Source organism: Merops nubicus, unplaced genomic scaffold, assembly GCF_000691845.1.
Source record: "Merops nubicus isolate BGI_N331 unplaced genomic scaffold, ASM69184v1 scaffold18014, whole genome shotgun sequence".
In the NCBI taxonomy this organism is placed as follows: Eukaryota; Metazoa; Chordata; class Aves; order Coraciiformes; family Meropidae; genus Merops; species Merops nubicus.
The window spans coordinates 1-15,286 of NW_008605075.1; the positions used below are offsets into that span (position 1 = coordinate 1).

The 15,286-nt window shown below is 37.7% G+C and overlaps 1 protein-coding gene across 1 annotated transcript in view; it reads left to right on the forward strand.

Annotated features, from left to right (window-relative positions):
- Positions 1-2,850: 2,850 nt before the first annotated feature.
- Positions 2,851-15,286, forward strand: part of PSMD14 (proteasome (prosome, macropain) 26S subunit, non-ATPase, 14) — a 43,199-nt gene continuing 30,763 nt past the window's right edge. Inside the window, exons 1-3 of the mRNA XM_008939238.1 lie at positions 2,851-2,887; positions 4,443-4,526; positions 7,352-7,403. Coding sequence (XP_008937486.1) covers positions 7,356-7,403 — 48 coding nt within the window. The 5' untranslated portion in view covers positions 2,851-2,887; positions 4,443-4,526; positions 7,352-7,355. The remainder of the gene's footprint in view (positions 2,888-4,442; positions 4,527-7,351; positions 7,404-15,286) is intronic.

Below are 15,286 nucleotides of genomic sequence, written 5' to 3' on the forward strand. Positions count from 1 at the left end.
CTTTCGCTTCGGCAGCTCCGCGATTGCAGCCGCTGGCCGGGGTCTTGAGGCGCCGAGTGTCGCAGTTTATTTTGCCGGCAGCAGCAGTCTGTGGCCCATCAGAGGGACTTCACGAATTGAAACGCGGCTGCTTCTGGAAGGAAGCTTCGCGGCCATGCCCAGCAGTAGTGTCCGGCTCGAGTTACAGAGGCAGAGGGAAGCGAGGGCAAAGCGCTGGCTGGGTACGTGAACCCAAAGAAATCTTTAATCTGTGTCAAGAAAGATGAAGCAGAATTTAGTAGAAAAGGAGCGATAATTAAAATGAACAGTCCTGTTCCTATTATGCAGCAGTTCAGAACAGGTTTGTGTGACAGAGTTGGATACTTGTAAACAGGTGATGAAAGTGTGCTGATATAATCTCTGAAGTTGTGTTTACTTCCAGTACGCTGTAAAAAACGAACAGGGATTGAGATAGACTTGCTTAGAATAGAAGTTTAATGCAATTGTATTTTAAAGCTGTTCTAGCTTTCGGATCTAGCTGAAAAGGTACTAGGCAAGCTGAAATATCTGGCACGTTGTATTAGTCTTAAACTTTTCACCCCCAATGAGCCTGAGGTGTACTCTGTCTTGAATATAGGGAGTACACACAGAAGATTATGCTGTTTGTGAGCTTGTTATGGAAACCAGGAAAAGATCCATGTTTGTGAAGAAATCCAGAAAATGGCTTGCAAATTAATTGTTTCTGAATCACTTGGTGTGACTTTGAGCGACTAAGTTTTGCCCATAACTTAATGGGAAGTTTGTGTTCCATCAGCTGGTATAACATGCCATGTCAGGGATGTTAATTTGATATCTATTGTTAGAAAATGAGAAGTTAAAGCATACTTCAAAATTAACAATAATAGGGAAATAGAAACTTTTATAGTTTTATAAACTTTATTGGAAATTATTCAATATAGATGGGTATTATGGAGTGCATATTAATAGCAGCTGGAATTATCTCCTAATATCTAGTGTGATGGGAAAGGACTGGTAGTTAGGATACCTTGTCTAATAGAAAACTGGTATGATGGGTACTTGCTGGAGTTGGTGAAAGGGGATGGTTCCACAACAGTTGGTCATCTGCTCCCCCTTCTGCACATTTCAGAGAAGCTCATTATATATAGCATAAAATTAAAATTAATTTTGTGGGTTTCTGTGGTGGTATGATATTTTAGTGAATCTTCCCTTACCTATAAGTTTGATGTGAATGTACTTCAGTAGCTTTAGTCTGCTTGGGTCTGGGTTATTTCTGTAGATCCAGCTCAGCAATGAATGTTGGGTTTGCTGTGCTTCTGGAAATTAGAAAGCAGAGTCTGTGAAGCTAACCTGCACACCTTCTAGTCCAGCTCAAGTCTCTTGAGATTCAGGTCTGTATGGTGCAGAAACATCAGGTTTACGGAGCTGAGCACATCATGGAAGCAAAATAGTCATGTAGCTCTGGACTTGCATTACTGAGAGTATATTAATTCATGGCATGATTAATCTTTAGCTTTAATGACCAGATTATTGAGAACTGATGTGGTTTTTTGTTTTTTGTTTTTTTTTTTTCATACAAAATGTGTTAGAAGATGGGCTCACTTCCTCCAGTCTTGTCACATATGAAATCTCTGTTCTGGTTCAGATTGCTTTCATTCAGTGTTTGGTGACTGTACCTGCAGTGAAGTTTCTATTCATTTCCTGTTGAAATAAAGTTTTTCTGCAACTCCTCAACTAGTTTATTTTTGTAGCCTTGTATCATCCCTAGTGAAGCTGAAATTATTATAGTTGCAGCAAAAACCTTAAACCACTTTTTTAGTTGCTGTAATAAAATTATTATTCTGTCTGCTATGCGGATCTTCTCAACAGGAGATCTGGAAGTGCTTACACAAACCTTAGTGTGTAGTCTCCTGGTGGGGAAACCAGGTTACCAAAGGTGATGATTTGCGTGAAGTCATTCAGTGTACGAATTGCTATGTGTGGAGTAAATCACTGTCACCGGAGCCTAGCCTGATAATCCCTTAGATAATAGGGCAGTTTAGTAGCCACTGTTTTTTCCCTTCCATGTATGTTGAAGCTAATTTTTTTTTTTACTAACTCAGAAGTTGTCAACCCAGGAGAACCCTCATTCATTGAGAGATTGCATCATGGAATGTTAATGCCAGATAAAAATCGTGTGCTGTAGTGCGAAACTCGTGTCTCATGCAAAGAGATACAGTAAATTAAGATTGTGTTTCAAGTCGATTTCAAAATACATGCTGAAACATGCCAAGTACAAGCACAGTAGCTGTTGGTTTATATGTATTATATACGTTTGTTTGTAATGTATTTATATAATTTCATCCTTATGTTACCTCAGGAAAAATGTTTTTCTTGTTGAAAGTCAGCATTTAAGTGAGTATTTGAGTGACTTGAAGGTATTTAACAAATAGGTCTCTTGTCAGATAAGTTTAGAGATGCTCTGTGTATACTTCCACTGTATTATTACTAGCCATAGACTCTCCTCTTTTGAGGCCAGGACAGTTAAAAGAAAATAGCAGTAATGGAGTTGTTTGGGTTTTTTAGTACCATTCTATGACCAGGGTTTTTTAGTTGAGGTGTTTCAGTCGTGGGCAAACACAAGCAAAGGAGGTACTTAACTTTTTTTTTTTTCTTATGCCATCAGTTACCACAGTGATCTTGATGAGTGCACATCATCCAAATCTTTCTGTGCACCACAATGCAAGTTTATTATGAATATAACTGGCCTTCTGCAATTTGCTGATACAGAACTATTTGATACATGTTCTCACTTCCATAAAGCTTCATTAAATGGAGACTGTTAACTTTTCGTTGCAGGCAGAAGGAGTTATTATCAAAATAGCTTTTGCTGACTTTCAAAGGAAAGGAGGTGAGATTTACTGTGTACTATTTATTTACCTCTCTTTTTTATATATATATATCTATGTATCTGTCTTATCTGTAAGCGTGTGTGTATAAATAGGGAAGAACAACAGGTAAATGTGTCATTAAAAGTAGCTTTTTGCACTTTGCAGCAGAGAGGGCAAAAATTCTCAACTGTGGGTTACCATGTTGTGTGTCTCCCCCGAGAAACCAACCATGCTCACAGAGATCTCTACTATCCTATAGCAAGTAGGGAAGGGGATGCAAAAGACCCCTAAGTGGACAGCTGGCTAGATGTGAATTGGGTTGTAACTCTGTAGCCTGCGTGTTGCAGTTTTCTTGCAGGCTGTGCTAATGTAACTGCTGGCTGTTGTGATTCTGTCTGATCTGATCTCTCCTGGATCATTTCCTTATGCAAAGCTGGCAGAAATAGCAACTTTTTCTTGGACTTGCTAGTGGAATTCCACCGCAGCCTGTCAGCGCTGAGAAACTAACTTGTTCGTTCCACTAACTTTGCAGGAAGATTAACACATCTTCCTTTGCTCTTTACTTCCCTTGCTTTGATAGAAGGTTCAGTACAGTGTCTGTGAAATTACCTCAGTTACTGGGGGGGGGAAGTCTCCAAACCCCAAGACACTCTTTGGGCAGCTTTAGCTTAAAAAATGGTTTAACATAACTGTCTTCTGGAGTCTGGATTAGTGATCGAGGTGATCAGCTTTTCCAAGACCTCTTTTTTTGTTACACCAACACAACTGTTCCTGGAATGCAGTGTGAATCCTCTCAGAAGTGAACGGGGTTAAACCCAGCATTTTTGTTAGACTATCCCTTTACTGTAAGGCTGCACAAATGGCTGTCCTGGCAGGACTTGGAAAGCAGCATCAAGGTGGTAAGCAGCAGCAGCTTCCCCTCTGGTCCTTATGTTAACACTGACATTGGGGAAAAAAGTCTTACCAAATCATGGCCATAGATCTGTTTTAAAACACTGCATTACAAATGATTGAGTGGATGCGATTGGTGGATAGTATTCTCTGGAGGGAGGGTAACGTGACTCAACTCCTAAACTGAATGTGAAGTGGACTTTCTCAACCTGAATTCAGGTAGACCTAAACACCACCCCTGTGACTTTCTCAGTCACACCAACTGCTCTTGCAGAAATAACCAAGGAAGCTGTCCATGCCTGCAGTGCTGCTTTTTACCTTGGTGCTTAGGTCATCTTAACTACAGCAAAATCTTCTCAAATAGTAATAAAGAACCATAATTTCAGTTTCTAACAACATTTAAAATCATTGATTAGCTTTAAATTGCTTAAATGTGTTATTAAAATTCTTGACTCTTCTGTGTGATTTTGATAAACTTTGTGTTCCAAATACTTTGGCAACACATGGCAGGTGCTGCTTCCAGGGATGGGAGAAGGGAAAAAAAACCCCAAACATTCTTTGGGTTATTCTTCAGTGGTGCTTTCTCCTTTTGTAGGTCTTTGATGTAACATTCCTTTTTATATGTGGTACTGTTTCTAAATTTTACTGATTTTTCTGCCCTTTGCCTCCTTTCTACTTCTTTAGGAAAGAGACCGACTGGTGTCTCATAGTCAAAAAGCAGGAGCTGCTGCTGAGTTTGTTCTGCAATCACCTCTTGCTGAGCACCAGGTTAGAAATGCATGTTTGTTTTGTAAGTGCTGAAATTATCTTAATTATAGTCTAAAAACTTTGATCAAGCCATTTTAAAGTTTAGAAAACTGTCTTTTCATGCATGGAATTTATGGATGGAATAATATTTGGGCACAGCGGATTAACAAAGATTAAAATTTGTTGTGATTTGGATCGTTGATCTAATTGCATCATATTTATTCAGAGTATTGTAACTATAACAGCTTTAGTTACAAGTAAGAAAGTAAAATATTAGTTGCCAAAACTCTAACTCTAACCAGAGTTATGCCACAGACCTAGTGCAGTAATTTACAGTGCATCTGGAACTGGTTTGTGGAGATTTTCCCTCTGCTACAATCTTGTCAATACAAAGCAATATATGCTTCCATAAACTATAGACTATTTGGTTGAGTTAGAAACTGGAATAAATTATTTACATAAAAATATTAATGAACTAGAAAAAACCATTGCTTTTCACTTTCTGTAATGAAATGTAAATAGGTATAAGATTTGTTATTCAATGTTGTTTCTTAAACGTGCATAGGTAATAATCCTAATCAGTTTATGGAAGCTGCACAGCTGTAGGAGAAACCAGTTTTGTGGTTGCCAGTTGTAGAGACTGAGTTTCTTAAAATAAATATACCACTGTGATTGATTAAAATAATAGTTTTAGCAGTTTAAATCTTATCAGCTACTCTTCAGCTGTTGTTAGTGTCATGAAAGATGAATTATTGTGGTTTTCAATGGAGGAGTATCTGCAGCAGTGGGGTAAAATGAAATGTATCTGGTGTTAATTTGTACTCGTGACTGTTTTACTGATGCAGTTTATCATGTGCTTACATCATAGCTTTAAATGGCAACTTAACCTTTCCATGGGAATCATGCAACTTGAATGGGAATTGTAGTTCAGGATAGAAAAGTTTATGCACTTTATGTGCAATATATATCTGATATAAAATAACATATTTTACATAGAGTAAAGAAGCTTGATTTCAATGACTGTCAGAGAAGAAAAGCATAACCATTGACTCTTTAATAAACTGGTTTAATTTATGTAGTGCCAAGGTAGCTTTAGGAAAATACTTACTGTTAGTTGAGGCTGCAATTGTTCTGTTTGCATCTTCTGCAGAATTAAGTGTGACTCTACAGAACTGAGTGACTCAAAGCTAATAGCTTGCTAATGCATTAAATTAGGAAAGTGGATAGAGCAAGTGTTCCGGATCCATGTGTCCTATTGTTGTTTGAAGCGGGTGAAATTCCATACATGATTAAAGCAGGAGTTAGCTAATCTTGTCTAATGGTAGGTTCATATTCTGCCTCATTATGTGTTAACAAGAAGCTTAAAATACTTGTTTTAAACTTAAACTGAAATAAAGCCGGTTAGTGTCTAGCCAGTATAAAAATATTAGAAATTTTCAGAAGGAATAATGAGATGACATTAACCTTCAACATAAGGACTGTTTTTAATATGCAAAGCAAACTTATTTTTCATTATAAGTTCAAAGTTCTTTTGCATAATTAATTTTAAAAGAAAGTTCTCAAATTAGGATTGTTAATGCAGTCTGTTGAAATTATGTATCTAGTTCCATGTAATGTAACAGCCATTTGGAGGTGGAATAAATTTTGGAAATACCATTAATTGGTGTTCTTCACTGCTTTTATATTACCCGAAAAGGCATTGTTGTGTTGGGTTAAAACTTTTGCAATTAAAGATCATAGTTTCTGATGCTTTACTGTGTATTTTCTATTTCACAAAGTATGCCAATTACTAATTTCTGCAAGCCTTGGAAATGGCTTGATTTGCTTAAAGCAGCTGTTTAACAAGTAGTATTCAGTAGTTCTTGTTGATTTTATCACTGAGTTTTGTTGTATAAAGCTAAAAAGTTGAAAAAGCAAGGTAAGCAAGATTAAGGTCTGTTACAGCTAGACAGAACCCTTAATTAGATAGCCACAATTAAGTAGTAGACTGCTTTTCAGCAGTAGAAAGTGAATAAATGCAGAAAAACAAACATGGTATAATTTTTTAGTTGGCCACCTTAACACTTATGGTTCCTGGAGATCACTCCAAAATAGAAAAGCTTTCTTTTTTTTTTGTTAAAGAAGCTAGTTGCATTGATTGGAACAAATTAGTTGCATTAAAAAAAAAAGTTGGTTGTTTTGGTTGGCATCGCACTAAAGCAATGCACATGTAACACTGGAAATGTATTAAATGACTGTAGTGTCACTACTGTTCTAACTATATACACATTAAATGTTTACTTTACAGTATTTCTTTTAGTATAATGAGTTCATTAAAAAAAGCTTTTGATGCTAATTCAGAGATCCATAATCTGCTCAGTGTCTTTCACGTGTATTTTTGATGATAACTGACAAGCTGTAAGTTAATTAGCGCACAACTTACTAATGAAGATGCTAAAATCCTTAGTTTCACATTTTATTGATGCTTTCTGAACAAGTTGGGAGTAAACTTGATTGTGTGTCTAATAAGTTTTAGGCACTTTGTGGATGAAGGTTCTGTTCTTAAGCAACAAAAATCCCCCATGTGACTGAATTATAGGAAAGTTCTGAAAAGTTTAACAAGAATGCCTATCTTCAGAAATGGGGATAACCCAAAACCAAAGCAATAAGGCAAGGTCTGTTAATTAGCATGGAAGACAGCTTCGTGAATTAATATGTGGTGTTAATTAACAGGAAGTCTGATGTTGTGGTGTAATTACCACCAATATTTTTGACATACTGAGTGACTGAAGGTGAATTATATAGATAGCAATTTAATAAACACTAAAGAGCTTGGGAACCTCTTTCCTTTGTTTCTGTTTTTCTAGAAATATGGATAGACTTCTGCGACTTGGAGGAGGTGTGCCTGGGCTGGGACAGGTTAGTAAATAGTTTGTCGATATCTTCTCTTTAATAGTAATTCTATAGTATTACTCTTATTGTATTTTAGAACAACACTAAAAACCCCCCAGAGTTCATAGTAATAATCTCTGACTCTAGAGATCCTATAATAAGTGTATGGAAATAATTGTTGCAGCCTTACTGGGTTTTCTTGTCAGTATGAACTCTTGGCTTGACACTGAGTTTACAGGATGTTCATAAACCTTTAAGTTGATGTCTGAGAGTTTTAATGGTTGGATTTAAAAGCACTGGAAGCATAGAATAAAATTTTTAAAATCTTATGTCTGGTAGTATGTTTTTTCAGAATATGAAGACTGTTCTAAATGGCTGAACATGCCCACTTGCTCCTTCATAAATTAGGTATTCCAGTCCTTGGGTCACATTGTGATGGACACTGTGAGATACTGAAATATAGGTACATTTCAGGAGGTAATTGGAGTTGAATTTATCACTTGCAGGTAGTCATAGCTGCCTATGTGTATGTTTTATTGTGTGTTCTCTTGTTGACTGTTGTCCTCACTTCTGTAACTACTGATTGCAAAGAGGCCTCCCTGTCAGCTGTCCTCTTTCACTGGGAGATGTACACATGTTATATGGCTTCTCCTACCACTAGAAGTCCTAGTGCTTTTTTCCTTGACCAGCTGGTGTGGCCAGCAGTCTTCAGAAATAAAACCAAGATCATAGAATCATAGAATGTCTGGGTTGGAAGGGACCTCCAAAGATCTTCTAGTCCAACCCCCCTGCAGGAAGCAGGGACATCTCCAAATAGATCAAGCTACTCAAAGCTTCATCTAGCCTGATCTTGAATGTCCCCAGGGATGGGGCCTCCACCACCTGTCTGGGCAACCTATTCCAGTGGTCTATCACCCTCATACTGAAGGACTTTGGCCTAACGTTTAACCTAAATCTACCCTTTTCTAGCTTAAAGCCATTACCCCTCGTCCTGTCACTACAAACCCTTGTGAATAGTCCCTCCCCTGCTTTCTTGTAGGCTCCTTTCAGGTACTGGAAGGTTGCTATAAGGTCCCCCCAGAGCCTCCTATTCTCCAGGCTGAACAACCCCAATTCCCTCAGCCTGTCCTCACAGGAGAGGGGCTCCAGCCCTCTGACCATTTTTGTGGCTGTCCACTGAACACGTTCCAACAGGTCCAGATGATCTTCAGTAAGGTGTTCTTACTACATTTGACTACTGTGGATATGGGAAAATAAAAATAATTAGGAACTTGTCTGAGGCTTTGTAATTTCCCTCGTAGTCTTGGCTGGCTGCTGTAGTTGACCTTTCTCAGCTTCCTTTATCTGCCTCCAGCGCTCTATTCTGGGTTGAGAATCCAGACTCTTATTTTTCTGGAGGAATCAGTTCTGTTTGTCTTGGGCTTCGTAATGTGTGTGAGTTTGCTTCTGGCATGATTGAATTTGCTAGACCAATAGCTTCTTTTGGTTGTGTAGCGTCCAGTATAAGTAGGAAAGGAGTAGTTTAATACTGAAGCATTTGGTGAAGAATTATAAGCTGAGTTGCAGTCTCTAGGTGTTTTGCAAAATAAGCTGTAACTTTTCGTGCATAATTTTTTTCTTTTTATAGCTAGAATTTGATTCACAATCTCTTAGTGAATTTTCAAACAGCCCTCAGTTATCTTTAGTTTTGCTTTCTTAAACAGATATTTCTCTTGTTCCTCTGAGCTGCCAGCCTGCTTCATGACTCTTCATTTTTTTTAACATCTGTGCAGTCTAATCACTCAAGCTTTCACTTAGTCCTCTCTGAACTGCACACATATCAAAGCCGTTTTTCAAATTTACAGTTAACTCTCTGCTACTTGGATTCCTCAGCTTTATCTTAAAGCTTGCTAGAAAATTGTGGCAGAAAATTGAGCATAACATTCAGAAGAAACTCACTGAACTCCTCTGGCAGCTTTGGTCTGCAAAGCTGCTCTGTGCTTGTTTAAATATGGAATTGTCTTTTAAATGAATTGATGCGTATGTGTCGGATAAAAAAAGAGCAGAAAACTGAATTGCTCTTTATGCAAGTTGCTGCTTGCACTGGAAATTTTGACTGCTTTTGTAGTTTCTTGGTTTATTGAATCAGCAGGAAGGCTTTTCAAAAAGAACAATTTTATGTCCTTAAAATACAGCTTTAATGAACCTTTAAAGGTCACTTCTGTTGTGATTATTGTTTGATTGATAATTGAGACTGAGAGAGAATCCAGAGTGAATCAGATTGCTTTGAGGTGGAAGAGAAGAGTTGGATATTTCTTGGGTGTACCTGCTAGAAAGTAAAGAGATTTATTACCATTAATCTGTGCTAGAGTGTTTTAAACAACTGTTCAAAGCTGTTTATTTTTCTTACTGCTGTATCACAGTTATTCTGCCTTTGGAGGTTTTGCCTTTAAGCTTGAACATAGTAAAAACATCATTGAGTGAGTTATTCTTGGTAACATAAGAGTCATCTGTGTGTATAGTCTTGTAGAAAGAGAAGCATTTTCAGAGTAATTTTGTAGCATGATTTTGGGATTATTTTTTTTTTGTAGTTAGGGGTTTGTTTAGCAAGGGGCCTGCATCACAGAATGTCTGCTTAATGGTATGTTTGGTTTGCTTTGTAACTAATGGTCAAGTAGCAGCACATGCTTGATCAGCACAGTTCCTATTTGATTTCTGCCAGGGAATACTTTCTCATTGACTTGGCTTAGCTTCGTCAACAGCAGTTACTCAGCTCTTTCTCCTTGGTAAAAACCACCTGTTCTGGTTATTATCATGTTTGGTAAGTTTTCTTCCTTTTTCAAACTCAAATATATTGTCCCAATATATGTGCTCTCTGGATTCATGTTTTCACAGCTTTGTTCTTGAGTCTTTTGATGTCTTGTGTTCTACTTGAAAACTGCTGTCAGTGAATTCATGGTTCTTCTCTTGTCTTACTACTTCCTTCTTCAGCCTGCTATTGAGTACCAATTTGCCTTCGATGCTGAATTATCCAGAGGTGGTTGGTGCTAAATTCCATTGACACTAAGCCTATTTTCTTATGGCTAATAAACAAGTCTTTAAGGATGTGATCTTAAAGTGATATTTCCACAATAAATTTTTCCACCAGTGACTTATACCTTAGAAAGTTTAAGGCATTACCTCTGTTTTAGTCTCAGATGGAGAAAGGGGTTCCCTCATGATGCATCAGGTGGACAAGAGAGGAGGGAAGAGACTCTAATAGCTTTTGGCATCACATAAGCAATCCACGTTTTCTTCTGGTAGTGAATTTGATCGTTAACTTTGTGTTCTTTGTATGGGAAGATACCTGTGTATAGTTTTGAGCTTGATACCATCAGTAAGACCTTTTGCAACGCTGCTTCATGCAGAAATTGAGTGTTTTACATGTGTGGTGTTGTAGGCAATTGAAATTTTGCTCTCATGACATATGCATAAGAAGAAGTGATTAAAGCTTTTTTAAAAAGGTGTGGGAGAATGGCTGAAGTTTGAAAGTGCTGTGATGTCCCAAACAATGTTTATTACTTTAGTTTCTGTAGTTCTTGAGAGTTCAGATTTGGTAATGACCTTGTTTTCCTACTCTTACATGGTCTTCTGTCTTCTTCCTCCTGCCCCTTGTCATGCTGAGTTTTTTTTGTTTTTATCTTCCCTTTCCTGGTTCATTTTTTTGTCTCTCCCTGGAATACTCCCTACGACAGAATTCACTAGTGATTTAATATATCGCGTTGCATTGCACATTTGCTACAGACAAATCGAGAGGCTTTGTGGGGTGCGTAAAAGCATTCCACTTATGTAGCAGGCAGAAATTTGGAGCAATACTCCTCTTCATTTTGTATGCTGAACTATTGTTTCTTAGTGAAATCAGTTCCACATGTGCCTCTATTAGGCAATCCTACTGTATACCATGTAAGAGCATGAGCAAATTAAGTGCATTTTTAGCAGAACTTTATTTCCAACACTTTCAGAACAATGATCCAAGCTATACAAGTTCTTGTCCATGCTAACACATCCTGTCTATTTTTCTGAATCCAGATGTGATAGGAAGCAGTGAAATAATTAATGACACTTTAAAAAAAATGCTGTTGAGGTAATTTTTCATTACTTGATGGATTTTTGAGAATATTCATTTACATTGCTCTGTTGGTGCAGACAACAGGTTTAGTGCAATAAAAGGAAAATAAAACTGATTCTGTATTTCTGAATTAGCATATTTGATGGCAGAGGGGAAGGGGGAAAAAAAAAAAAGAAACAAACCACAAATAGGAAGGGAGGGAGAGCCAGAGAAGTGACCTGTGTCTTAGGAGGAGTGTTTATACCTTGACTTGGAGTATAGAAAATAGAAGTGCAGATAGCTATTTTATTTGAATAATGGACTTGCCAATTAGCCATCAAGTGCTTCCATCTGTGAAACAGTTGATCAGATGGGTTAGCTGGGATGTTTCCAGATTAGGGCATTGTAAATGGCACTTGAAAACTGTCACTTTGATTATGAGGTTTCAAGCATTGCACTGCTTGATGCTGTGGAACCTTTTTGCCTCATATTATCATGTGTTTTTTAGAACATGCTGATCCCATTTAGTAAATCTATGGCACCGTGAGAACTTGGGAGACCTGCCACTGATCTAAAGTTCTGTTGCATCTGCTGGTCTAGCTGGGATGGTTTTTAGAAAAGAACACTATTGGCTCAGTATTCTGCAAGGCTTCGGAATAAGAGCTGGTGATCTGGCTGGCAAGGGAGGGTCAGGCTCAGTGTAGATCATTAACAATTAAATGCAACTTTCCTTCTTGAGTTACTTCATTAATCTGATGTGTCTCTTGAAGTAAATGAAGTGTTCTAGCCAGCTAATCTGCATCCTAAGATTTCCTATGCAAAACATTGAAACAGGTTAGTTTTTAGTTTGAAGGGTACAAATGTGTTGTGTTTAATGAAGTTCCTTTTCCTTTGGAAAGCTGTGGAGTGTTTCGGTCTCTCTTATCTTTTGCACCTGCATGACTCTTTCCTCCCTGTGTTTCCTTCATATATATGCTCTGTGGTTTGAAATGTGGTGGCATACCATTATCTGCTTCTCACATGTATTAGAAGCTTCAGGTACTCTTGAGAATACTTTGCCAGGGGAAGATAGTCTGAATTACAGCTCTTCAAATTGCGCATCATTTCTGTGCCATTGCTTCTGAGACATTTTTCAGCAAAGGTTTCAAGTACTAAGAACGTTAGTATTTCTAGAATTCCAGTGTGCCTCCCAGTGGATGAGATAGTATGCTACTTGGATGGGTTATTTCAGTTCTACTTTTTCTCCCAGAAGCTATCAGCCCATTTAAAGAGTAGAAAAACTTTATCAGTAACAAACATTTTTCATGCATTAAAAACATCCAACATTAACTCTCTTAACAAGTTCAAATGACACTATTGATTGCCTATGTTTTCTCTGGTAGAAAGGCTCACCATCAGTTTGAATATCCAAAACACATGATTTTTGTTTTAAGGAGAAGAAAACACTTTAGATATAGTAAAGTGTGCTGGTTTACTTTCGTTGACTGAGATGAGTATTTTACTGCATTGGTTAGTGTTTTAATACAGAGCTGTTAACCGAAAGCTTTGTATTAAATTTAGGATGGAGATGGTGATAGCTCCATGGGTAGGTGTAGGCTTATTTGAAAGTTGCTGAGGTTTGCTAAAGGCCCCAGGTATAGTTTTCCTACATTTGAAATATGATTGAGTGATTGTAACGAGATTTATACCCCAAAGCACTAAAGGGAGAGAGAAACATGCTAGAATTGGTTTAGGAACAATCATACAATTGCACTTGTAACACAACGTGTATTTTGTGTGATAAAAACAGCCTTAAAATGTGATGGACTGCACTACAGTCACACCTTACATATTAATCACAAACAAAACTAAAAATAACAAAGCTAGTGGGTTGTGCCTGAGCATTATCAGTTTTCTCTGATCTACTATTTTTCTATAAACTCTGAAGACCATTTTTAGCTGCCTCCTCTTGGCCTCAGATCTTAAACTTCCTCACTTCTAATAATTAGGCAATTAGCTTATCTCTCCTCAGTTTAATTGCCAGTGTAGTCCAGCTGACTTTCCCCAGAAGAGATGAAGGGGCTTGGACAAGGAAATTAGTGTAGCCATAATGAGAAAGAACAGGGGGGTGGGGGGGAACTAAACAAGAGCAGACCTCTTTGTGCCTTTTGCATTACACCTGTTCACTTGTAGTCTTCCGTAGGCAGGAAACAGCCCTCTTACAGTGATCAATTTAATTTATTTTTTTCCTTCTGAAATCCCATTCTATTTTGCAATGTTACTATGCAACACCATCGAACATGGGCTTCTGTTCCTGTGGTGTAGAGATTCCTCTTCAGTTCTTCCTGGAAGTTTGAAGTGTTCTTCTTGTATTATTAGTGGTGAGAGAAGGGTTTGTTTTATTTTTAAAAAGTGTTACAAACAGTTAACCTTCCTACCTATTGCCACTGTGCCTCGCAGTCGATGTCCTTGTGTCCAGAGGACCAGCTTTTCACAAGGGAGAGCCTGTAGGCATGCGGGATTCGGTGCGTTCTTTTATGTATTGAGTAAATCCCTTTTAACTGCTCTGCTGCACAAAGTGTACTGTAGGTGACTGCAGACAGCACCGCCCAGGGCTGCCTTGCCTTCTTGGCAGAACTGTGTCTAGAATAAGATAATTAAAAATCTGCATTAGAGCAAGACTTCTGGAGGCAGGCAAAATGTACAAATGCTGACTCATCTGCCCAGAGGCAGTCATTTCTAAATCCCAATATGTAATGGTGATAGGAATAGGTAACAGGTTAGTCCTGGTTTTATTCTGGAGTGAAACTGACCTTTGTAGTTTTTGGATTTGCTTTATTCTCAGTAGATTGAGGTTGTGAAGAACAGTTCTTTTCAAAACACTGTACAACATTACTGAGGATTTATTTTGTGTCCGTCATCTTACGGCTTTTTGTGAACTGTAATGTTATCATAGAATCATAGAATGGTTTGGGTAGGAAGGGACCTTTAAAGGTCATCTAGTCCAAACTGTCCTTATGCTTGATTGTAAGTAATGTTAACTGCAGTGATGCAGCATACCTTCCCTTACTTTTTGCATATCTCAGTGGATTTTTAGATTATATGGGGTAAAGAGAGGAAACATGAGAACTAGGAAAGATTACATTCAAGCAGCCATTTCATGCAATAGTTGTGTTGGGAACATTGCAGGAAGTCTGACTATTAAAAATTGTATCAAGGTGATATATATAAATAACTTTGTATGATAAATACATGTTCATATAGTGTAATACATATAATAAAAAATAGTAGAATGACTTTATTAAGTATACTGTAGTAAAATTAAGCTTCTGACCTCAAAATAGTCAGCTAGCATAATTTGATGCCATATCCTGGTAAATATTTTTTTCCCCTTGGTAAGCTTTCAGCCTTAGTCTCCAAGAATATTTTCAGTGGCAGTATTAGAAAACAGGAGTGCTGTTTTTTCTAAAAGACCTTTTAAAACTTGATGGTTTTGAGCAATTAGATGAGCAAAACACATTACATTGTGCAGGTATGTGGGAAATCCTTCATGCACCCATGTTGGTGGATTACTATACCTCTCCCATGAAAATGTTAGTAGTGCAGAGAGGTTACTGATAGATTGGTAGGACAAAAACATAAGCTAAACCTTTATGACTTCCTTCTTTTCCTTTTTAATTCCTTCAACTAAAATTCTGGCCAGGGTCTCTGTGGAGTGTCCCAGTGAACTAGAGGTTATTTGTGTTTGAAGATCTGTTTAATTTAAAAAACAACCAACCAACAAAACACAAAAGGCATCACCCTATGCCCCCCACCCTCCCCAACCCCTGGAAAAGAAAACAAACAAAACCCACCAAACTGAAAG